This window comes from Uranotaenia lowii, chromosome 2, assembly GCF_029784155.1.
Source record: "Uranotaenia lowii strain MFRU-FL chromosome 2, ASM2978415v1, whole genome shotgun sequence".
NCBI lineage: Eukaryota > Metazoa > Arthropoda > Insecta > Diptera > Culicidae > Uranotaenia > Uranotaenia lowii.
The window spans coordinates 124,773,207-124,798,773 of NC_073692.1; the positions used below are offsets into that span (position 1 = coordinate 124,773,207).

The 25,567-nt window shown below is 39.3% G+C and overlaps 5 protein-coding genes across 19 annotated transcripts in view; 2 read left to right on the plus strand and 3 right to left on the minus strand.

Annotated features, from left to right (window-relative positions):
* Window positions 1-8,640, minus strand: part of LOC129744770 (rap guanine nucleotide exchange factor 2) — an 86,715-nt gene extending 78,075 nt beyond the window's left edge. For all 3 annotated transcript variants that reach the window (XM_055737470.1, XM_055737471.1, XM_055737467.1), the window contains exon 1: window positions 8,307-8,640. The gene's annotated coding sequence lies outside the window, so the exon portion shown is untranslated. The remainder of the gene's footprint in view (window positions 1-8,306) is intronic.
* LOC129741829 (uncharacterized protein K02A2.6-like) lies at window positions 2-4,405 on the minus strand. The gene has a single exon (XM_055733621.1). It carries the CDS (start codon window positions 4,403-4,405, stop codon window positions 2-4), a length of 4,404 nt encoding a protein of 1,467 aa, XP_055589596.1.
* A 761-nt stretch (window positions 8,641-9,401) lies between the features above and the next one.
* LOC129746028 (lysophospholipid acyltransferase 7) lies at window positions 9,402-11,695 on the plus strand. 2 transcript variants are annotated; one of them, XM_055739448.1, is made up of 5 exons: window positions 9,402-9,543; window positions 9,609-9,873; window positions 9,969-10,437; window positions 10,513-10,724; window positions 10,873-11,695. In XM_055739448.1, exons 2-5 carry the CDS (start codon window positions 9,665-9,667, stop codon window positions 11,405-11,407), a joined length of 1,425 nt encoding a protein of 474 aa, XP_055595423.1. In that variant the 5' UTR covers window positions 9,402-9,543; window positions 9,609-9,664; the 3' UTR covers window positions 11,408-11,695. The 2 variants fall into 2 exon arrangements, with proteins under 2 accessions (XP_055595423.1, XP_055595422.1); XM_055739447.1 differs by having other exon boundaries at window positions 9,402-9,539.
* Window positions 11,696-12,591: 896 nt separating this feature from the next.
* Window positions 12,592-22,911, plus strand: LOC129748873 (RING finger and CHY zinc finger domain-containing protein 1). Its single transcript, XM_055743641.1, has 8 exons — window positions 12,592-12,745; window positions 14,509-15,947; window positions 20,289-20,450; window positions 20,527-20,685; window positions 20,749-20,871; window positions 20,937-21,092; window positions 21,148-21,268; window positions 21,330-22,911. Exons 2-8 carry the CDS (start codon window positions 15,843-15,845, stop codon window positions 21,767-21,769), a joined length of 1,266 nt encoding a protein of 421 aa, XP_055599616.1. The 5' UTR covers window positions 12,592-12,745; window positions 14,509-15,842; the 3' UTR covers window positions 21,770-22,911.
* The window catches only part of LOC129748874 (arrestin domain-containing protein 3-like), a 129,397-nt gene continuing 126,479 nt past the window's right edge, over window positions 22,650-25,567 (minus strand). For all 12 annotated transcript variants that reach the window (XM_055743653.1, XM_055743648.1, XM_055743654.1 and 9 more), the window contains exon 10: window positions 22,650-25,550. The gene's annotated coding sequence lies outside the window, so the exon portion shown is untranslated. The remainder of the gene's footprint in view (window positions 25,551-25,567) is intronic.

Consider the following 25,567-nt stretch of genomic DNA (forward strand, 5'->3'; position numbering starts at 1 on the left):
CCTAATAACGAAGGTAAGCCTGAAACCTCTGGGGTGGTTTACGATTCCTGGTTGATCGCCGTGGAGGAACTGCTGAAGGAGTACTAGCCGAAGCAGATTCGAAATGCGGCGATGAATGTTCTGCATCAGACATTGATGATTCCATAGTTGGAGAGCTAGACTCACTATCAGCTGGTGACAACGACGGAAGTTTCACTAGCTCTCTTAATGTTGTTGGATTGGCAACAGCTTCTTCTGATTCGGTCTCAGAGGATGCGGGAAGATTCCAAGCATCCAGCAAAATATCAACTGGCAGCGGTTTGGTAGACTTGGGTTGTTCAAAGCCGTTTAACAGCGACGTTCCTTCATGGCGTTCACGTAGTTGGTTCACGTGAGAGGACACTACCCGACCTCCTTCGATGGTTACGTTATACATGGCTTGGCCCACTTTCTGCAAAATATTTCCTCGAGCCCAATTCCACTTATTATTCCGGAAGACCTTGGCGTACACTGATTGACCATGCTCAAACGAACGAACTTTGGCGTCTGAGGACGGAAGTTTGGGATTGGGCGGGCGAAGAAGCTCCAAACTAGTCCGAATTTTACGGCCAAACATAACTTCTGATGGTGATAAGCAATCTGGATTCGAGCGATTCGGTGTACTGCAATACGTAAGCAAAAATACATCGAGTGCTTCTTTTATCGTACCCCTCTCCGACGTGATTTTCTTTATGGCCCGCTTGAAGGTATCGACAAATCTTTCCGCCTGTCCGTTTGACTGCGGATGGAAAGGTGCAGTTCTGATGTGCGAAATTCCATTTGTGGCACAGAATTGGTCAAATTCTGCGCTGGTAAACTGCAAACCATTGTCTGAGATAATGGTCTCGGGATTTCCTAGTCTGGCGAAAATATTACGTAACAGATTAATTGTCGCTGTGGATGTGATCCGGCTTGTTGGTACTATCTCAGGCCACTTCGAGTGAGAATCGATAACAAGAAGATAGTATTCATCGCTGATAGGTCCGGCAAAATCGATATGCACTCTTTGCCACGGACGGGTTGTTTTCGGCCACAGAATCGGCGGTGCAATAGCAGGAGATTTTGAAGCCATCGCACAGTGGGGACAAGAAGACACATATCGAACTATTTCTTTGTCCAATGACGGCCAGTATACGTAGCTGCGGGCGATAGCTTTCATTCGAACAATGCCTGGGTGCCCTAGATGCAGTTGTTCTAGGCATTGCTTCCGTAGCGTAGCAGGAATAACCAGCCGTTCGCCAGAAAGAACGCATCCGTTTATGGTGGTTAGGGAGTCGCGTCGATCGAAAAATCGCTGCAACTCATCATCTCTGTTGAGGGCAAGTTTGAGGGGCCAGCCATTTTGAACGTAACGATAAACTTGCTTCATTACCGGGTCCTTTAACGATGCTGACTCGACCGAACTAAAAGTGATAGGGAAAGCATTCAATGTGTTTGTTGTTACAGATTTGACGTCAATTTCAAGGGTCACGGCTGCGATGACATAATCTTCGGATGGCTTCGCATGCTGGTTGATGAGGCGGGAAAGGATGTCGGCTTGGCCGAACTTTGCTGTCGACACGTACTCAATGGTGAAGTCGTAGAGAAGCAATGTAAGCGCCCAGCGCTGTAACCGGTTGGCTGTGTAAACGGGTATTCCGGTTTTCGAACCGAAGACTCGCAGTAATGGTGCGTGATCTGTCTGGAGGCGAAATTTCCGACCGAATACCATTCGGTGAAACTTCGTAACAGCAAAGATGATGGCTAGTCCTTCTCGATCGATCTGGCTGTAATTTCGCTCGGCGGGCGCCAGCGCTCTGGAGGCGTGTTGCACTACCTTAACCGTTCCGTCGGGAAATCGATGCGAAATTGTGGCTCCGAGACCGACCGACGATGCATCAGCGGAAACGATTATTTCCAGCTGCGGGTTGTAGTGCGTGAGAAGGAGGTCTGACGAAAGAATTTCTTTAAACTTGACGAAAGATGCTTGGCATTCGGGGCTCCAAACAAATTTTGCTCCGGTTTTCAACAATTCGTCCAGAGGATAACGCAGATCTCTCATGTTAGCAACAAATTTTCCGTAAAAATGTATAGCTCCTAGGAACGAGCGTACTTCGCTGACATTATTGGGAGGAGGCATAAGCTTGATGGCAGCGACTTTGCCGGGATCTGGGCGGATTCCATGGTGATCCAACAAATGGCCCAGATATTTGATTTGCTGGCGGCCAAACGAACATTTCTCTAATCGCACTGTGAAACCAAATTCCTCCAAGCGCTCAAACAAAGCCTGGAGGTTGTTCCAGTGCTCTTCTTCGGTTTCTCCACCCACAATCAGGTCATCTAGATAACCACAGGTCCTTGAAAGCCCGGCCAGCAGCGTGTCAACGATTTGTTGAAAAATTCCTGGTGCAGCTTTGACACCCGGTGCCAGACGATTCACTTGATAGATGCCTCGATGGGTGTTAATGGACAGCAACTTACTCGTAGCCTCATCGACAGGAATTTGTAAATAAGACTCGGACATATCGACGATGCTGAACACCCTGCAGTTACCCAGTTTGTTGAAAATATCATTTGGCAGCGGCAGGGGATACTGGTTCGGCTGTAAAGCCTCATTGAGGCCTGTGGAATAGTCGCCGCAGAGCCGTATGTTGCCATTCGCCTTACGCACCACAACGATTGGAGCCGCCCACTCGGAATAGTCAGTGGGTGTAATTATACCAAGGTGCTCCAAACGGTCTAATTCCTCATCAACAGCCAAGTACATCGAGTATGCCACAGGACGTTTGGGTCTAAACACTGGTCTTCGGTCTGGTTTCAGATCCAACTTCACTACGGTTTTGGTGCACTTTCCCAAATCTGTACTGAACACTTTCGGGTATTTTCGTTTAAGACGGATGGTGATAGGGTCCACTTTTTCACTGATTTGATAGCAAAAGTTCACCATTGGGACAGAATCCAAACAAAACTTTTCAATAAGGTCCAGTCCAAGAATGTTCAAGTCTTGTGACACAACAAACACGGTACAGATTTGGGAAATGCCACTTATCTTCACTAAACACTCAAATTCCGACAGTAGAGCCAGAGTATCTCCGGATGCAGATTTAGCTTTCACTGACGCTGTTTTTGTGCTCGGTTTTCCAATTTTTCCCCAAGTTTCACTTGACACAACTGTTATGTCCGATGCGGTGTCGAACTGGAGTTTCACTTTTGTTCCATTGAGCTCGGCTGACACATATTTTCTTTTATTTTTCACCGTACACAGTGCGACACTCACGGTTCTCATGTCGACCTCGAAGTTGTTGACATTCTTTCTCTGCTGACGTCTAGACCTTGATGACCGGCGAGAGCTAGAACAAAAGCCCTCTCGATGACCAAACCGATTGCATTCCGAACATCTGTGGCTTTTAAAAGGGCAATCTCTATTGAAATGCATCTGCCCACAATTCCAGCAGGGACCCGATGGCATTCGTTTGTCTGGAACAGAGAGTGCTGCTTTATCCGACGTCTGAAATTGTTTGATTTCAGATGGGGCTTGAAACTGCTGCCCTCTTATAGCGTTGACCGAACTACCCTCGATCATTTCCGTATCATGCCGTAAATTGATAAGACGCTGACATTCGGCCGATAGTTTTTCAAGGGTAATCCCACTTGTTTCCTCCATTCGGGTCAGGAGCCGTGTTCGGATTTCTGCGTCGACTTCGGATTTAAGCCCAAAAATGAAGATGAGGCACTTAAATTCTTCCTCGCTTATTCTACTGAGCTCAAATTCGACACAACTGCGGTTGATTCGGCAGGCATAGCTTACGTAGTCTTCGGTTGGTCCTTTTGATTCCTGCAAGCAACGATAGCGGCGGCTCAGGATTGATTCTGGAGCTCCGAACAGATTCTTTAATTTTGAGACTGTCTGTTCGAAGGTGAAATCTTTTGCAGTTTGCGGGAGAATGAAACTTGTGTAACGCTCATGTTCCGAAACTCCGAGTTTTCGCATAAGTAGACGCACCTTGGCAGAATCATCCAGCTCAGCCGCGTCCTTGGAAAACAGCTCTTCATACAGTGAGAACCATACAGTGAAGGTTATGTTCTCGTCTAACTGGTACCGGAATTCCTTAACATTGCTCGCTAAAGAGTCGAGTAACCCTGCCGAGCTAGACGGTGTACGCATGTTGTTGATGGCCTCATTCTGCAGCTGGAACCTAGCATTTTGCTGCTCCTGGGCTCTTTGCTGTTGCTGGATGAGTAAATTCGTTGCTTGCTGCTGTTGCTGGAGCTGTTGTAGAAGCTGGACTATCAGGACGTCGGTTGACAACGACGGCTGACCTTGCTGGGTGTGCCCATTGGCAGCGGGTTGTGGTCCATTTGGGTTATTTCCAGCAGCACCGTTCATTTCGTCGTCCAGATCTGACATCGACGAAATCCGACGTTTCCGCGTGGGGGGCGGTATGATGAACGAGTTAACTTTAAACTTCACTCGCGAAACAAAAGCTACCGCGATATCTCGTCGCCACTTTTAAATACCGTGCGGGACGTGATGACCAGAATAACGACACAGTATTTAATATACTACTATAAAACTTTATTAGATGACAAATACTTTAAAATCGCAACTGTAGTTAAAAACTGCCTATTCGTCACACGCCGGAAATAGGATTGACGTTTCAGTTGACAGCCGATGGTGCTTCCGCCAAGGGACAGTCTAGTTGTCCTGGTGAGCCAGCTGAGTGCAGAGTTGCCAGTGCTGTTATTGTTTTCCTCAACACCATACAAACGTAACAGTTAAAATTTACTCATGTAAACGTTATTCAAAAATTCTGCAAAAAATCATGGATTAGTTTTGTACCAAAACGAAGCTTTTATGACCCCAGGATTTGCAAAATTCAAAAATGACCCAACGACTTAGTCTAAAGGGAGAGTATTTGGAACCAGAATTTTCTGCTTTTCTTACGCTATACGCTTATGGACTTGTCTTAAAGTTCAAAGCATCATAAGATTTTTGGAGCCAAATACAAATTGAAAATTTTGAAAGCTTACCATTAAGCTCAAATCTGAGCATAAGGAATAAATATGGGATAATACATTGATGTTAAATTTGCCGGGGATACAAGGAAGTCCGCGAAAAACACAACATCAAGGGAACTGTCTTTGAAATTTAAAAAAAACGACGAACCACATGAGGATTCACTACTCAAATTCTTGAAAGAAAATAACATCTCGGTATCGAATTTTGAATACGGCGAATGCACCAACGTCACTGTTTCGAGAAAACGCGTTCAAAGTTTGACAGCTCCATAAGCTCCCAGCAAAAATTTTATTTTGTTTTCTTTATTTCTCGAAGACTAAATAGTCTTCGTTTAACGTTGTACACTCAAAACGTAGGTCTCGTAGGAACGTATTTTAACACCCAGCTAATAACTCCATTTGTTAACATTTGGCGCATTCGCCCTATTCAAAATTCACTATCGATCTATAAAACTTTTTAAATAAGCATATTACTCGACACGTATGCCATAAGGATGGTAAAGTGTCGTTAATAAAACTTAAAAAAAATTGATGTTAAATCCTATTAAAAAATGCATCAAACGACGAGATCATCACTGTCAATTTTCATTCAAACTTTGAGCGCTTCGAGAAACCCTCAATTAGGTTCTAATAAGCTTAAATTAATCTATATATATATAAAAAGCAATTTCTGTATGTTTGTTTGTTTGTCCTCTATAGACTCAGCCGTCTTAAGAGCTAGAGTTCTGAAATTTGGCATGAATGCTCAAATGGACCAGGAATGATGAAAAATGTTTTTGGATTTTCGGATGACCCCTTCTGAAGGGGGCCGTCCATAGAAGACAAAAATTGTTTTCGCGATATTGACGTTTCTTTTCGTCGGATCGTGTTGAAAAATTGCACATGAGTCTTTTGAAAGACGAGCAATCGATTTTAGGTGTCAAATTTTGTGTAAGGGATGGGCCAAAGGGGTCGTCCATATTACCTGTTCGCTGTTTATGCGATATTCACGTTATTATACATCGTATTCAGATGAAAATTGGTACACGATAGTTTTGAGTGACGTCCAATCGGTTTAAGGTATCAAATTTAGTGTAAGGGGCCGGCAAAAAGGGGTCGTCCATATTGAATTTTCAGTATCTTAGTGATATTGACGTGTTTGTACATCGGATTGGGATGAAAATTAACACATAGGAGTTATGAGGGACAAACAACTGATTTCACTTTTCCAAACTAAAATAAGGGGTCGGCCAAAGGGGTCGTCCATATTAACTATTCACTGTTAATGCGATATTGTCGTTATAATACATCGGATTCAGTCGAAAATTGGTACACAATAGTTTTGATAGACGAGCAATGGATTTCAGGTATTAAATTCAGTGTAAGGGCCGGCAAAGGGGGTCGTCTATATTAACCTTCCAATATTTCTGCAATATCGTCGTATTATACATCGGATTGGGATGAAAATTTGCACACGGTAGTTTTCAGGGACGGCGTTTTTTGTCCATTTTACTGTTCCACGTGGTACCAGTACGAGATATTTGGATGCAATAATGAGCCTACATTTTGGATTGAAAAATACAACTAGCCTGTTAGAAATACATTGACTAGAATTGCAGTTGTTTCCAAAGTGGTCCCGACTGCCGAGGGAAGTGAAATGAACAGTGAATCGACTTCTTCAGCTTAATCACTATTGGACCGACTGCTGAAAAACTAATGAACCGATTATGGGAATTTCATGCGAAATAAGTACTTTTACTAACTTTTTATCATCTGAATGCTTAATACAGCCAAATTGTTCTAAATGACAAAAACGAGTCTGTATAAAGCCGTCCCCACTTAACCCGGGTAGGGTCTGAAAGTTTAAGTGAGTCCTGAGGCAACTTGTTTATAAAAAAATGCAATTGAAAAAGATGCACATTAACTTAACATCGTAGTTAAAAATAGAAAGTAAACAAAAAGTCGCCGCAAACATTCGTTATTGTCCGAATCGTGTCTTTTCTTACAGCTATCGGGTAGTTTACAAGTTAATTCAACTTTTGCATTAAAAGTTTGGAAAAAAAGTTTACGTAAGATTGAAATGAAATTTGGCACATGATAGCTTTGAAAACCGAACAATTGATTTAATGTATTGAATCTTGGGTCAGTGGTCGTCCATCTAAGCTATTAACTTTTTTGTGATATTGGCCCGGATTGAGATAAAAATTCGCACAAAGACATTTCGGAGGTGGACAATTGATTTTAGGTAATGAAAACTTGGGAAAAAATAATTTTTCTTCTGTGTTATGTGAAAATAACCAACAAGTTTGTACTTACCTCGTGCTTCTTCAAATTTTGAAATTTTAACAAATATTTGTCAGTCATTAGTATCATAGGAAACGGACATTTGAAATTATTGTTTATGTTTATTGCTAGGCTCTTGAACCTGTTAAAAGTACAAGGTATGTACTGGGTACGTTCAAGGTAATAAATTACAAAACCAATAATTATCAGCTTCATCAAATGAATTTGTGTGGATACAAGATTAACAACTAGAACAAAGTTTTAAACATTTATAATCAATCGGATAAAATTCTGTTTGATTTCAGCCATTCTAGTTTGTGGGTGGAAGTGATAGTGCAGGCAGAGACTGATCATCAAAACGACGACGCTGCACAGGGAAACTGTTGCTTCTTCTGCTTGCCCCGATAGTAATGTTATTATTGCAGTTTTTATGCTCTGCTTAGCGCTTTCATCAGGCAGACCATGGGTGGAGTAGTCACTGGCTTATATGTTGCTTCTCATTTCACTTCTGATGATATCGGTACGTGTACCTACTCACTGTACTCACTGTACTATACATTTTTATGCGCCTTGCCTTGCCTTGCAATCTTCACTAAACGACTACACCAAAGCCAGATCTCGGTGCTTTGCACCACCCCAGTAACTGTTTCCAGCTTACAATTTACTACTACTAGTGCTGCTGGTAGTTAACTGGGCGATGCTTTCGGGCAACGTTTATTAGTACAGCTAGATGTGGCTGCTGGATTGTTGCTTATTTTGCTGCGATATTTTTTCCACTATACACACTGCTGCAATAATGGGATTCCGCAAACGTCGTCATCATCGTCACTTCTTCTTACTTCTCTTTGCTCATGTCGTTCGTTCGTTTCATCACTTCGAATGTACTCGCACTTCCTCCATCTTTGTGTGCCTTGTTCGTCCCTCTTAATAAATTTACGACGAAATCCGGAATCTGTCGTACCGTGAAGCATTAACAATTGACTGCCCCCGTTTCCAAGTTAAAAGATTTTCGATCATTCAACACCTACCTATTTCCAAATTATGGCTCCACAGCAGAAACATGAAATACAGAAAGACACATTCCACACTTTCTTCGATCAATTTGGCCAACACACTTCCCAGCTTATAACAGATTCTTCGGGCAAGCCCCAAACCAATCTATCAAATTCTCGCACTGAATGATTAGTTTATTCGCGAATATTGTCACTAACAAATCCCGTAACACTTCCCGAACAATAAAATAACCAGCGAGTTCCAAAGCATAGTACGTGTGGCACCTTTTTTTCTGAAAAATCCGACGACGTTAAAAATTTAGTCCGCTACTCCGTACCGTTGCCTCCTAGAGAGTAAATTCGAGCCAGCCAGCTACATAACTGGCGATCGCACCACCACCATGGGCATCAGGCATCAACGTCGCCCATCTCTCCGAAATTATGCTCGATGTTGTGCTCTTGTGCTGTGCAGCTGTGCAGTTTTCATACGCGAGAACGTGAGAAAAAAATATGAAAGCATGGAGAGCATGCAAAGTTGAACGTGATGGTGTGGGTGAGTTCGATTTGAAAGCTTTTTCGACGATGACAAGACAAGAGAGAAGCATTGACGTTTCTGATTGGAAACTACTATGAATGTGAATTGCAACATTTAAAAAGTCAGTTTTCTATATCTAAAGTTCTAAAGAGAAATCTTTCTGTTTAACTTATCTTGCTTTCAGTTCTTAAAACTGAGGGTAAAAGAAGTATTCGTACTGTATGTACTTTTTGTATATTTCTTCAAAAACCGAAAATTAATCAGTTGAATGATTTGCATCATCTCATTATTGAACTCATATATCGAGGATGAGGTTTTCCTGGATGTATGAAGTCTGCTTGAATTTCAAAACAAAACAATATGTAGGTATATGTAAATTTAAAATTATCCAAAAAGCACATATAGATTCCATAAAGACTCAGTTGCAAGAATTTATCCAGAATATCATAAGGCATTGTAAAAATTTCGAACAGCGATATTCATTCATTCAATTTATTGTTTATTTACAAATTGAAAATAAAAGTTTCATTTTATTTTTAAACCAATCAATTTAAATTTTAAACAGCGTGTAAACATATTTTAGTACAACGGGAGCTTTTTATGCTGCGTTGTGACAGTTTTTGTACAGCATTATCTCCCTTCCAAAATCAGCGAGCTCCTTAAAAAAACACTATTCGTGCATCGGCTGTGGGCAATTAACCTTTTATTTTTAAACAGGAGTTGTTTGTAAGCAGGTAGGTAAATAACACTTGTGATATTCAATACGCAATTCAAAAATAATTGGCGTCTCGTTTGAATTTCAGTTTGCTGATGTCGATCTACATCCAATAAGTTACACGTAGCATTCAACCAGGGCACCATGAAGGACGACATCATCTATCTGGTGCTGCTCGGGTCTTGCATCGGATTTGGACAGTTCTACAAAAAGTTCCATGACAAAGAACAGAAAAAATGGATCGGCACCGGTTTTGGGCTACTGGTGATTCTTTCCGTTTCCGGTTTCCACACTCTGCACATGTTGTTCTGTTATCTAGTCACTTCCCTTATCATTATCTTCGCTAACCGAAAGTAAGAATAAGGCTGGAACAAGCAACTAAGCTGCGATTGTCAGCTCATGGAAAATTTCATTTTTTTTTTAACGCTTTCTTTTAATCTAATTATAGATCGTGTCATCTCATTGCTTTCGGCTTCATGTTCGGATACTTATTTTTCTTCCGTTCGATGACGTACTTGGGATTCGAAGCACCGCCTGGCCATGCCAATATGATTATAATGATTTTGACTTTGAAACTGGTCGGGTTGGCGTTCGAAGTCAACTCAGCATTTCAGAAATCTAAAGGTCTTGGACAAGTATCCAAAAAGGATGATAGCTCACCGCAAGCGATCGAAGAACCATTGACGGAAAACGAGAAGGCTTTACTCAAAATCGACATGCTCGATGTGCTGCATTATGCGTTCAACTATGTGGGCGTTCTGACTGGGCCATACTATACCTTCAAGACTTATCGGGATGCCATATATCTTCCGTTCAGTACCAAAGCGGATTGCGTTGGTGTCACTTTGGAAAAGTTAAAAGTGATCCCTCTTTACGCGGGATTATTTCTACTCGTTTCGTACATTTGGCCACTTGATGTTCGTTTCAAATTATTTGACAGGAAGCCAACGGGATTAATGCTAATGTTTTTTTCTCTCTTCGGCTCATTTCAGTACGCCACATCTACCGAATTTTATGAAGAGCGATCATTCTTCTACCGACTGATGTACACCTGGCCCACGTTCTTCATTTTCCGGATGCGTATCTACACCGGTATTCTGCTGAGCGAGTGTGTCTGCACCATGGCAGGTTTCGGGGCTTATCCGAAGATTTGCCAGAACAAGAGCGGCCATGGACCCGCTAAGGATTGCACTGCTTACGTTAGGTATTTTCAGATGAAATTACTAAATATTTATAAGTTGAAAAATTTCATATTATCTGAACTTCTCAATTTACTAGAATTTGAAGTTTAACGTATAAGCTTCGTTACTTCGTAATTTGATTAAGAATTTATTTTTATTTTGCATTCACAGCAGCGACCTCGACGCTCAGGAATACGACTTCGAAACGGTGCGTAACATCGACGTGATCAATACGGAAAAATGCTGGACCTTCCGGGAGGCCATGAAGTACTGGAACATGTGTGTACAGTACTGGATGGCCATGTACGTGTACAAGCGCTTCCCGAGCAAAGCTTATCGCACCCTGGCCACCTTGGTAGTTTCGGCCATCTGGCACGGAGTGTATGCCGGTTACTACTTCTGTATCTGTGGAGCCCCGTTCTATCTACCGATCGAGGATCTTTACGTGAAACTGTTCATCAAGGATGCGACCGGTACCAAGCGTCGGGTTCTGAACGTCATTTGCTGGTTCATGAAGTTCTTCTCGTTGGGATATCTGGGAACAGCTTTCCTGTTGCTGACGATCGGCAAAATATGGTACTACTACAATTCGGTGTACCATTTTGGGTACGTTCTGTGGATCGTTCTTTACGGGGTTGGTGTACTTATTGCAAAAAATAGAAAAGCTCAAACCAAACGTGCCGACAAAGAGCAAAAAGTTAACTAAGGCTTCGGGTTTGTTTCTTTTTCGTAGCAGTTTGAAAGTAGATAATACTCTATTGATTGCATATTAAAAGTGAATTTTTGGTAAACATTTGAGACTTATTCTATATATAGTTTGCAGCCAAGTTAAAAGTTGAAAAAGGATAGATGTCATTGTAGGTTCGGACAAATCTATATTAAAAATAGTACAAGTAATATGGGTTGAAATATGTAGTACCAAAGCATCTCGAAATCATTTAGAATATTAAGGCAACTTTATTTTGAAGGTATAAATATATTTTGTTTCCAGATTCGCGAACGTCTTATAAGTGGAAATCCGAAAATGAAGATTAAAAAAGCCTGAATGCGTGTCTCAACAAAAAAGACCAGATGGCATGGAATCTCAAAATCTATCACAAAAAAATTTGTTTTATAAGCGGGTATTTTGAGTCATCTCACGTTTCGTGTCGTGCAGAATGAGTCCCTTTTTTAAACTCTGAACGAAGAGCTGCTCCTTGATAAAGTTATAATTAAAAACCGCTGTTACATGACCGCGGTTAGGAATAAATGGCTTATTCCGGTAAACGATGTTAGCTTTCAAGAGTCAAAAAACCTGTTAGAAAATAATGTCATTACCTCGGTTGTGGGTATTTTATAGTGTACTTTTGAGAATTTGTTTTTAAATAAGGATTTAGAGTGACTTTTTGAATGACATTTTCGATTAAATTTATTAACTTTTTTACTGGTCTAGTTTGGATATCGACATCTATCTGTAGAATAAATTTGTTATGATCGTACATTTATAAGAGCTTTTTAAAAATCCTTCGTGAAGTTTGATTCAACAAGTTTGCATGTTTTTAAGGTAATGTCTTGTGGTTTGTTTCAAATGAAAATATTTATTCTTCATGATCTTTGTAGATAGATCAAACGAATATTATTATATTGAATCAAATCACTGAACAACAGTTTAACTACAGTCTCGAAAGCTCATTAATTTATGGTCGATAAATACGGGGGGCTTGACATCCCTAGTTTTTAAACGTCAAAATGCATAAACGAAAAAGCACGCTGCCGTGAGCGAAATCGAAAGCTTCTCACCAGCTGTCCGGCTCTCCCAAATTTCAAACTCGTACACGCACACAACTATGGCATGCGGGCATGGATGGAGATGGAATGGAGCCGAGCGAGTCGAGCCAGTCGTGAATTGTTAGTGGTGAAAATCGAAACTTTCGTCTTCAATCGGAAATTGTCCGCAACCTAACTCCGGTCAACGGGCTAAGTAAACGAAGTAAACACGCCGCTTGCCATCCAGAATTATGCATTTAGTGAACAGAAAGTCCCAGTGCAGCTGAAGTCGTTTGAGGTAAGTGGAAATTCGTTTTGGAAGATAGCTAAACTGCGGAAATACTTGGGCATGTTCGGATTAGAAAGTGAAAATTTTCATCCTTTGCGTATCGAAGAGATTCCAACTTGAGGTGGGTGTTCGGCTGTATGCGTGTGTCGGTATCGTTGGTACGTAGAGAATGCATTAGTATGGGTGAGCTAAATCAAAGATGCCAGATGTTAGGGATGGTTGCCTGAATAGTTTTGAATTGCGAAACAAATTATTCAAAATTTTGTATTGTTAATTTTAATAGTTCGAGAGAGTACATTGTGAGGGAGTAAATCATTTGAAAATGTCCCTCAATCTTTGTAAATTAACTTATTTATTTAATAATCCTTGTCAGATGTTTAAAATTTTAAGATGATCACATATTAATAATTCATATCGTTAATTTATTGCCTATTAAAATAAAAAAAATATAACTTATACAAAAAAGGAAAAAAATGTGTAAAACGACAACAAACTTTTTCAAATAAAGAAATTATATAATAAATTATAACAAACTAAAAATTATCCATATCTTAAACTATATTCGGTGAACTTTTTAAAAATTTTAAATTTTGGCTTCATACTTTTGAGCAAGATCGAACACTACAACTTATCGAGATATTTTGAAAAACCACGCAGCGCAAAAACTTTCATGCGTGTTTTCTCGAAAGTAATTTTTATGCTTTTACGCATTAACAAAACAAAGGAGAAGTAATAAATGTGTCTAAAGCATGATTAAAAATAATATTATATAGCGAATTGAATACTCCGATTGGTATAAATAATTTTATTCTGGTCCAGCTGAAAAATAAACTTGTCTTCGCGCATTTTCACAAATACTTTAGAACTATATAAACTTATTCGAACTAATTGAAAACTAGCAAAGAATTATTGGTAGTTTCTTATTCATACAATGTAAATATTATCACCTTATATCCAATATGAGTAGTCAATCAAGCTAAGCTAAGCTTATCATTTCATATCAAACTTGAGGCCTTTCAAACCTTTGCCTCCAAAGTTTTAAATTTAGTAATTTTCAAATGTAAAATGCCTTAATAACAAACCTACGATTAAAAAAATTTTTTTTTTAAACTTTGTTTCGTATGTTGTTACAAGTTGAGTAAAAAAGTTGTTCAGAGATGAATTGAAAAAATCATTTAAACACGATCGCTGATATCTCTTAATATGGTCCCACATTTGGTCATTCTGGAATTCGGTGGTTTTTAAGAAATGGGTATCGTTGGTATTACCGAAAATTCGGTAGTTTTTGCCGTTTTTGCCGAGCAAATAAATATTTTTACTGAATTTCTGATGAATGTGTAGGTTGGCGAAATATGTTAAACTGTAATGTAAAGTTAACCCCCTTATTCTGCGCCGCGCGTGAGGTGACGATAGTCGATTCACCCTAGTCACCCGATTCCAGTAGTCGCTTTAGGTGAGAAACGTCTTTTAGAATGAACTTTTTGAGATCTTATCCTAATCTAGTAGTTTACATATTTGCTGTCGGCTTCGGGAATAAGATGACAAGACTCATGTGACTCCGACTCGACTCGACTATCGTCACCTCACGCGCGGCGCAGAATAAGGGGGAATATGTCTCGGTTGTGCGAGATCAAAAGATGAGAAACCGAAAACTATAAGGAATCGAAAATAATTTGGGGGCTTGGAGTAAACCAATTTTGACCTCTTCTGTACGTTTTGTTTTTGTATTTGATCGAATATTTACCTAATGTTGTATTTTCTTATAATTTCAGAAATCTTCGCGTACACCGAGGTATTGACCCTTTGACAATCCTTAATATTATGGAACTTTTAAGATCAAATCCAATGTGCTTCTACAACTCTCTTGTTTCTTGAGCTGCCAACACTGCGCTTTTCCGTCAGCATCAGAAAAAGCGACGTATTCACCTAAAGTAAAAAAAAACAACTTAGTTCAGCACGACGTGCTCCGTGGCATTTGCACGCAAATGTGTCCCAAGATCTTAAACATGGTCTACCTGCCAGCAGTAGTGGTAGCAGCATAGCATCAAAAGTTTTATTTTGTTGTGTCCACGCTTATGCGGCAGTAGGAATCGAAGAGATCCCCGTCGAAAAGCAACATCACAGCAAAAAAGCCCATACGTACAGCTGGTTACCAACCATCCTCATCATCAGCATCGTTTGCCCACTGCTGGCTGCAGCCTATACAGTCTGCAGAGTACACATCAGTTAAGGTTGGCAATCGCGCACACGAAAGAGCAGATCGCATTGTGTAGCTCACTCAATCCGAAAGGTATTCCGCAGGTTTGCCCCTCTACGCCTAAAGTCCGTCGAGAGAGAGCGAGTGGTGTAGAAGAAAGAAAATCGACTTCGAGACTGGAGTTGAAAATTTCACTTTCTTTTTCTGGAAGGAAAACGGCTAAGGAAAAAACTGGATTCATTCATCAAAATTCATATCGAAAAGTCATAATGTCGGGGTGCGTATCGTTTTAGTAACCGAAACTGTGTGAATATAGAAAACGGAAAGATTTTCTAGTGCTTCGCAATATTTTGGTGCGTTTTCGCTTCCATTTGGTAAATGACGGACTGAGTCAGACTGTCGTGAAAGTGAAATCATCTTAAATTGGATATTCTGGTGAGGTGTGGAAAGTATCAAGGGGTTGATAACAAGCAATATACCGATATTTGTTCTTTGAAATCGTACTTTTCGGGTCGTTCTTGATGACGTACCAGAATAATAATTGCTGAATACATTTGTGCCGGTCCATAACATAAAAACTCAAAAAGAGAAAAAACGACCTAAGATGTCGAATTGTTTTGAAGAGAAACCTGTTTTGAGGGTCGTTTGAAGAAGAGATTTTTTTTTGGGTATCAACCACGGTCCCCAACTTTCAACTCGTGTGTATCTCTCGGGTAGTAATTGTGTGCGTTTAACTGAATTTGGATTGTTTCGCAAAAAATCTTGCTCCACCCTCGAAAAAGTAAACCGCATCATATCGACAGGAAGTGTCATCAACCCAAAAAATTGGTAAAGCTGGGAGCAAATCTGGTGGTGCCTAGGTACCATTCCCACGAAACGGGTGTTCGAGCCCGGAGAAATACCATAATCATGGCAACTTCCGATGGTCAGAAATCTCAGCAGGTCGATACGACACCGGAAAAGGAGGAGAAACGCGTAGGATGTGCTCACTATAAACGACGTGCCAAATTTGTGGTAAGTATTGGTATTTTGTTGATGTTTTTCATGACACTGCGATTAAGTTTATTTAATACATTTTGGGAAGGAAGATATATGGATATTATGGAGTATGCATAATAAATTTATAATCAGCGTGTGTGATTTATTTCCTTCATAATCACTAAATTGGATAAATGCCTGTATTGTTTTTTTTTAATTCTCATCACTTTCCCAAATTATATGCATCTACCTACATAGGATAGGAATATTTTGTAGTTATTATCTTTGGAGATGTAAAAGTTTGCTACACTGATTGCTGAAATTCAAATACTTACTGTCATTTACACCAAACTGTTATCAATCGGCTCTTTACGGAATCGTTTCCGGTTTCATCTACCCTTACTGGCATCGCTTGAAGATACTGGATTCACCGAATTCCCTGCGTTAGGGCTGAACTGCGACAAATGAAGAAGGTGTTCCTTTCGAAATAACAACAAGCACTTCGGTTCGGCTTATCTTTAATGCTTCGCTCGATAGGGCTACGTTCCCTACACTGTCGAAGGAAGCATATAATGTTTACAGTCCACAAAAAAAAATCCTACGCCTACGCAAATCTCCTAGCCATACATCATCCATACATTATTTTAGTTAAAACGCGCAGCGTGAGGAGGCTTCTTCAAAGTTTTGATCCATGATTTTAGGATGGATTCATCTCTTAGGTTTATCCAACACTATTAAAACATGTCAAAAGTAAATATGTAAAGGCATTTTTTTTTATTTGATGCCAAACGGCTTTATGCCTTATGACTTTATTCCATAAAAAAGGGTCAGAAATGCTATCAACAATTACTGTGGAATCCTAGACATATGGTCCTGGATCCCTTTTCCTCATCCTGTAAGAATACCATTTCCAATGATTAGCACAAATTTATGCCCAAACGCTCCACAATTATCTTACCGAGGTTCATTTTCTTTATATATGACAGTTTTGGTGCCAAAACTCAAACTGATGTCTATACCGATTTAACCGTTGCTTTTGACTAGGTGAACCACAGAATTACCATTAAGAAGCTTTGATTTTTAGGTTTCTGTTGATCTTTACTTGGCTAATTCCGCAGTTACTTAACTGGTAGTAAATTGCCAGTTCGCACGGGAGACACTTTCTCCAAGCAGTTCTCTGCCTCTTCCGGTGTGCCTCAAGGAAACCATTTAGGAGCTATTATTTTCTGCATGTATTAAAACGGCAACCTTTTACTGGGCAGCCTTTTCTTGGAGAACAGTCCATCTAACGCATATACAACATTTTAGAAAAATGATTTTTGCGTTATGTTCAATCAGAAGACTTAAATTTAACTCCAGCGGGCTTTCCCTGTCCGAGGAAAAAATAAATAAATAAATAAATAAATAACGTAGTCTATTAGGCATCTAGGGGTCTTGGTTTCGACTTAAGGTAGCTAAGGATAAAGCAATAGACTATTTTGTCAAATATGGTCAAATGGGGCCCTTTTATACATTACTCATCTTTTTCTCATAAAGGGCGAACACGAAATTATTGCGACACCGAAAATGTCATGCCAATTTTCTTATAATGTTTAGAATCAAATCAAAATTTTAGGGTAGTTTTATACATATATTTACTTCAAAAATTAGGCCGGGACAAATTTCAAATCCTTCTTTTGTCACTCGGAATTGGAACATCGCGAGTGGGGAGGGGGGGGGGGGGGGGGGGGGGAGGATGGACAGTAAAAAATAATGCGAAAAACAAATAAATTGCACGAAATCTTGTATGCAACAATGCGGCATAGTATATCATTGCACAAAACCTACAAATCAAGTTTTTTAACGAAAAATTCAATAAAATCATGAATACAAAAGGTGAAATAACTCTTATCTTCGAAAAATTTGTTTTAGGGTCTTGTAATCGAAATTTACATAAAACACATCAAACATTATTTATTCCCCCCTCGGGGTTGAAAAATTCGAAGGGGGGGGGAGGGGGTTGGGGGCGTTTGACAATTGTCCTTCATTATTGCCGAGTACTGTTCCACCGGGCGCAGCTCCGGACAGTTTGACGGGTTCATGTTCTTCGGACAGAATTGTCCTAATACCACTCCAGACTCCAAGACACTTTTAAAATAGTGGCATGCAGCCAAATCTGGCCAAAATAGTGGAGCTTCGTCGTGCTGTTGAAAGAACGGCAAAAAGGCGCTTCTCCAGGCATTCAGATTTGTAGATCTCGTCATTTACTGTGCCCTTTGTCACGAAAGTCTCACTCATCAGTCCGCAGGAGCAGATGGCCTGCCAAACGAGATATTTTGAGGTAAACTTCGACATTTTCTTCCTCTTAAATTTGTTGTCCACATCAAACTTGCTCTTGCCGGTGAAAAACTCCAACCCCGAAATTTGCTGAAAATCGGCTTTTATATACGTTTCGTCGTTCATCACACAGCAGCCATATTTTGTCGGCATCTTCTCGTAGAGCTACCGTGCCCAAATTTTAGCCGTAGATTGTTGCCGCTCATCGCGGTTTGGGAAGTTCTGTACCTTGTATGTATGTAGTTCATCTCTTTTGAATTCTGGACGTAGCTCTGAGACATGCCGATCTTTTTAGCCAAATCACGGCTTGAGACATTGTGATTTGCTTTAATCATCGCTTCACCTTCCCCTTCGTCTTTTTGTTCTCCGGTCCTGGTTTTCTTCCAGCCCCTTTGCCGTGGACGAACGTCAACCGCTCCTGGAATCGCTTTAACACTCTGAAGACGGTTGAATGGTGAATGTTCAACATTTTTCTCAACTGCCGGTGCGACAGGTCAGGAAATTTCAGGTGTTTGGAAATAATTTGTTCTCTCGACACGCGTTGGTTCACCTCCATTTTCGTTGAATCGAAAAACAGGACTTCGAGTTTAACAGCACGTAAACAATACACATCAATGAGAAAGTGTGCAAAATTTGGTTGATTTTGACCCAATGGTAAAAAAGTTATGCCCTGTTGAATGTGTCGCAATAAGTTCGTGTTCGTCCTTTAGCATTGCTAGATATTTGAGTTTTTGGAATATGCTATTCATAATGATTATTGTGGAATAAACCATCAAACATCCTAAATTTGGCATTGTTGTGCTCTCAAAATGCATAGAAAAACGTTGGCTAAACGAAGTATTATTAAATGAAACCCCTCCAAATAAACGCACTTCAATCAATCAATTGAATAAAACATACGCTTTGCATAACTGTGATATCGAAAGGATTGTAATATTCTGCTTTAAAAGTCTGCTCGAGTACAGTTGTCAATTTTCTAAAAAATTTTACTTTTGTTTTTTGAAAGTTATCCCTTGTATACTTACTACATTTTTTGTAGCTTTCTTGCAGGCCTTCTTTTTTTTTTTTTTTTTTTTTTTTTTTTTTTTTTTTTTTTTTTTTTTTTTTCTTCTTTATTTGAGAGGTTTTCAGCCACAGGCTGGTTCGCCTCTAGAAGATTTAAAATTCGTACAAAAGGATTACAATTCGTCGTAAATACACGATTCTTTTAAAAAACTTAATAATTTTTCTTCGTTTGCTGGGTCATTTGATAGTGCGTTGCGGATAGATTTATCGATGTCATGTGATTCTCTGATACCATGGAGACCGGGACATTCTACGATGATGTGTTCCACATTCAATCTACAGTTACAGTGCTCACAATTTGGGACGGCTCTTCCTTCAATGGTATGACGATGAGTTAGCCTTGTGTGTCCTACTCTTAGCCTTGACAAAACGATTTGCTCTTGTCTAATTTCTCGGTCGTTCCAGATGAAAGGTTCTCCTTTGATTTTGGCCAATGCTAGGTTTCTGTTCGTTCGCCAGGTGTTCAGCCATGTTTCCCAAATTTTGTTTTTGACTCACAGATGTAGGTCCGAAGCAGGAATATTGATAGGATCTGATTCTTCATCACGGCCGAGTGCAGCTAACTTGTCCGCTTCTTCATTGCCACGAATACCAGAGTGACCTGGTATCCAGCAGAAAGATACATTTGTTGGATGGAGTTTTTGAATTCTTTGAATCCAAGGGTGTCGATTTTTTGGATTCTGCAAAGCACTTAACGCGCTGGCAGAATCGGTAAAAATAACAGCGTTTCCAGAAGATGTGATATGACGCAAAGCTAGTAGTAAAGCGGCTACTTCAGCAGAAAAAATAGTGACTTGTCCGGGTAGGTTTTTTGCGATTGCCACAGAAGGACCTAAAAAAGGCCTTTTTTTAACTTTTAAGTTAATAACAACTAAATTTCTTTTCATATGACCTGTGTAATTTAATTGTACAAAAAGCTGGTGGAAAAGAAAATTTGTGTCCAAAACGAACCTTATGTATTGATTTTGTTTTCTGATCTGATGCGCCCTTCCGTAGACTCCTTGCTGCAACAAGTTCTACATGTGCCGCTACTGTCACGACGAGAACGAAACACACTTCTTCAACCGTAAAACAGTAACGGAATTGATCTGTACCGAGTGCAACACCCGGCAGAAGGTGCAGGCGGAATGTGAGCAATGTGGAGTACGATTTGGACGGGTAAGCTTGCGATTGTCGAGTGACTGTGGCGAAATGATCGCAAGGTTTTTTTTTTGTTTTTTTTTTCTCCCTCTAGTATACGTGTCTAGTGTGCAATCTCTTTGACGATGAGGATCGAAACCAGTACCACTGTGATGGTTGTGGCATTTGTCGTGTGGGAGGACGAGGTCGGTTCTTCCACTGTGAAGTCTGCAACATGTGTTTGCCCCTGCAGCTTCAGATCGATGGGCATAGGGTGAGTTTTCAATATTTATAAGTACTTATTGAGAAATTTTTTGATGCAAACTTTTGATTTCAGTGCGTTGAAAATGTATCAAGATCAAACTGCCCTGTCTGTTTGGACGATATTCATACATCCCGGATACCTTGTCACATTCCGGACTGTGGACATTTGCTGCATAGAACATGTTTCGAAGAATTGGTGAGTACTGTGAGATGAAGACTTGAGGATGATAGTCCAATTGATTCCATTTGTTTTGTTTGTAGTTATCTTCGGGTCATTATGCGTGCCCCACCTGTCAAACTTCCATGATGGACATGAACCAATTGTGGGAATATCTCGATTCAGAAGTAGCAGCCACACCGATGCCAAAGGAATACGAAAATTATCGAGTAGATATTTTGTGTAAGGATTGTCATAAGGTGAGTATGGTTATATTTTATATCGACGATCTGCTACTAACCAGCAATTTTACAGGAATCTACAGTTAAATTCCATGTTGTTGGGTTAAAGTGTACACACTGTGGAGCGTACAACACGTGTCGAACCAAGACGAAAAGCATGGATGTTTCTCCAAAATGCACAAACAACAATGAAGGTAAAATATATACCGAAACTAAAAACAAAACCATTAGTTTACATGTTCGTTGATCTTTCAGCACTCTCAAACGGCGAAAGTAGTAGCAACGGCAGCAGTAACAGCAGCAATCCGCAGGCCTCAACTTCATCTTCCACCAGCGTCATTAGCACCATGGCAACGATGGCTGCCAACGTGGTTCGAAGAAACATAGTCTTTCCATCAACTTCCGCAACTGCCAGCATTGATAGCGCATCTTCGAGCTCTGCAGCCAGTAGTGGGAGCTCCACAACGACCATGGCTAGCGAAGAACCAGCCAACCAAAGTTCTGCAGAGCCCATAGAAAGTCCTCCAGCGGCCGCGATTTCTAGCGATGGGATTGCCGATACTAATAGCAGTAGTAGTAGTAGCAGCAGTAGCGGTAGTAATAATAATGGTAATGGCAGCAGCAGTAATAGCGATAACGATAGTAGCAAATATAATGGACATTCCGCGTATAGCAATGGCGTAAGCGAAGCCTAGTTGTTCTCTAGATGATATTAAAAAAAAACTTTTCCTCGAAGAAACGCTTGTCGACGGGCTGTCCCCAGCGTTTAGCATGTTAGGACAAGTTAGCTGTATAATGACGATTTTCTTTAGACACGACAGCGTGAACACTTCCATAAGGAAAATCTCGTATTTTCTACGGGAAATTGGTGAAAATCGGAGTTCATTCCAAACATTTTGGATTCCGAATTCGCAATTCAAACTGTTTTTATATTAACAAAATTTTATTCTCATTTCACTGTAAAATTTTATTTTCTAGACGTTTATAGATAGGTGTTGATTATTTGCGGTTATTTGTATATTTTGTAAAATATAATTTTTAATACATTTGTGATTGTTTGAGTTTAATTTCTATACGAAATTAGTGCATGAAAATTTCACTTGTTTCCAATAAAGTATTGAACAGTGGAACTAGCAAATAGTATAGATAATAGATTCGATCGTTGGAGAACATTGCAAAGGCTTGCAATTATTGCGGTTTGCTCATTCTGCAAAACATCTGAAATCACTATATTTTTTCCAATAACCGATTAAAAATTAAACACAATGAAGAAGTGAAAGTCTAATTCAAGAAACAATTGAAAATCATTAAATTTCGTTAATCTATTTCTCGACAGCAATCTCAAATATTCTACCAATAGCAACAGAAAATTGGGAGATTTGATCCCATTTTTTAATTTTAATGTTGGACATCTTGTAATTTGTCTATCCAAACTCGTGTTATTGCTCGATGAGGAAGGTACAAACAAAAAGTCTGTTTAAAACACCCAATTGCCACTCTAAATTTATGACCAAATTAAATAAAAAATAATCAAACATGTTCCAAACATAGTTATCAGATCCTAGGAGTTGAGAAGCGGAGGGAAACGGAACTGAGCTTCATCCAACGAAAAAAAAAAATCAACTTTAGGTAGTTCTCGTTTTTCCAATTTTGCTGTAGTTTGCGACCGCCTATAGACCAGCCTGGTCCATCTCATGTACCTTTTATGTTATCGCCTGAATAAATATTGTGTTCTTTTGATTTAGTCATTGTAAATAATCATATGTAATAGTATAATGTGATAAATTTATATAATTGATTGATTGAAATCGAAATAAAGACATTTTTTCTTCAATAACCATGGATTCAAATTGCTTTCGAAAATGCCATGAAATAAGAATAGAAAAAACGGTTAACGGTTTTATTACTCACATCCAAAATTGTTTTACCACTTAGAAACTACCGGGTAACAATGATTTCTGTATTCCTTTGGCGAAACGTTAACTTCATTTTCCTAACAAATTTTTGTTTGTTTTTTTCTATCACTCTTACCATCTAGTTTACTCACACTGACAATTGGTGCAGAAATACTCAGCTAATAGACTTTAACATACAAAGTTTCAGTTGAAAAAACATGATGACAATACAACTACAACGTTCGTGAACTTTTCTATTGCTTCATAACCATTTTTTAACATAATTTCTTCACCTTCCTTTTTCTAATAAACATTAACCAACAAAGTAAAGATAAACAGGTTTGATTTGAAAATGAAATTTATTAAAATAAATAAAAAAAATGACTCTTATAGTTTGAACCTTGTGGTTGTGACCATTCCGACTTGAACAATTTTACTTAATATTTTTTAAATTCTATCGGTTCTAAAACGCACTACTGAATCTTTATCGCAAAAATCCTAAATGCGTATCCTGGCACCTCGTGGAATCTAGTCCTTATTTTATACTTTCCTCTTAGAACTTGCTTTTGGACTCTGAATACTTGATCCTGATCCTGAATCAACCCGGAATCCGATCAGGTTCTGAGTTCGGATATCGAATACTTGATCCCGCACATGAAAACTGGGCATTGATCCTGAATCTTGAAACCTAATTCCGAAATTTATCTTAACTCCTTATTTGGTTTGGATTCTGATTCTGGATCCATACCTCAGATTATGACCTTACCCGGACTCAGAAATATTGATCATACCGTTTCCGGATTTCGAGTGCTTGATCCTTGAATACGAATTCTGAACAAGGAACCAGGGCCCCGATATTTTTATGATCGCTTGTCCTTTACTCTGCTTTAGGAAACTGATCCCTGACTCTAAATGATTGATCTCGGACTTGGATCCTGATCCTGGATCTTGAATCCTGTCCCCGAATTCAGGGAAATTATCCAACATCCTGATGCTGGTTCTTATCTCAGATACTCATTTTAATATTCTATTCTGGATTCTTGATACTTGTGATCCTTTATCCTGAATTTTTACCCATAATCCCGGGATATGTTCTGATTTTAGATTCTGAAGATACTGATTTCGGGTCCAAATCCTTGATCTTAAATCCTGATCCGGGATCCTAGTAATGACCTTTATCTTGAATTTGAATCGTGATTCCGGATTTTGTTCAAAAATCTTAATCAAGAAACGGAATCCAGATCCAAGGTCTTTTACTGATTCTGGATCCGGATTACGGCTTCTGATTCCAATCCCAGATTTAGTACTGATTACGGATTCAGATCCTGATGCTGAACGTCTTGAACCTGGATTTCGGATTCCGAACTTGACCTGACCTCGTCTCGACCTGATCAGCAGTGGAAATTGTTTGGAACTACTAGACTGAATTCATGTACCTACTCTTCCGTTTCCTGTCACTTAAATATTCGAAGCACGCTAAGACATGTGCATCCAAATAGATGTCCTTAATAGAGGAAACCAGCAAGGAGGAATTTGATGGATTATTTCAAGTTTTGCTAAAACCAGTATTCAGTTTGTTATGATTAAACTTTCTTTTTCGTAATTTTGTAGGAGCTTGTAGAGAGTCTGGTTGGATTTTTTAAATCATTTCTTAAAAGAAGGATAGAATAGATTTTTTTAACATTTTCAGGAACTGAATTTTAATCAGAAAAGTGTTCCAAAAGCATTTGCAAGCCTACTTAGTTGTTCTAAATCAGATTGTGGGATTTCGCTAAATGTCTTTTTATAAGGATTTCTGCGCTAAAGTAACAATTTTTTTCGCGTGTTGCCGTATCTACGTCGAAAAATATGGTTGGAAGTGCAATATGATCGATCATGTCGAGAATGTCAGCATCCTGCATCAAAAACAAAAGTTTTTCATCTAAAAATCCAAACCTAGTTTACCTGTTCTCTGTAGTAAGTTTTTTTTTCAAGATAACACACAACATCTGAAATAGTTGATAGAAAGAATAAAACCTATACAATAATGTATGGAATCCTGATAGGAAGGGTCCTGTATTGGCACGTGGTGTAAAGCTCTGTTAATATTTGTTGTGTTTTTTGCTTTGATAGCCTTTAAAAAGTTACAAATCTAATTGTATTTTTACTACTAACAGTTTATCAACCGCATCTGCTAATGACGTTTGGTAGGAAAAATGTTCACACGATCGGTTTCTAACGATATCAAAACGCTTGGTTGATGTAACGAAACCGTTTGGAAGTCTCTAGAATATATGCCTATATTTATTGAACGTTTACACCTGATAACGTTTCCAAAACTAAATTGAGTTACATCTATTGACTTTGGGTTGAACTAGATTACTCAATCAGAGTACGATACTTCTTAAATTTCGATTGGTGGTACGTTACTCGCTTTTAACGCTTAACATGTTTTCCATTACTTATCATTAGCTAGTGCTCTCATTTTTACTTTATCATTAAAACCTAACACAATCATTAATCCAGATCGGGTGCCCATTTTCATTAGAAGGGCTAGTACCTTACTATTGGTAGACGGCGGTCAAGTTGGAGTGATGTTTTCCTTTAAAAAAAAAATAA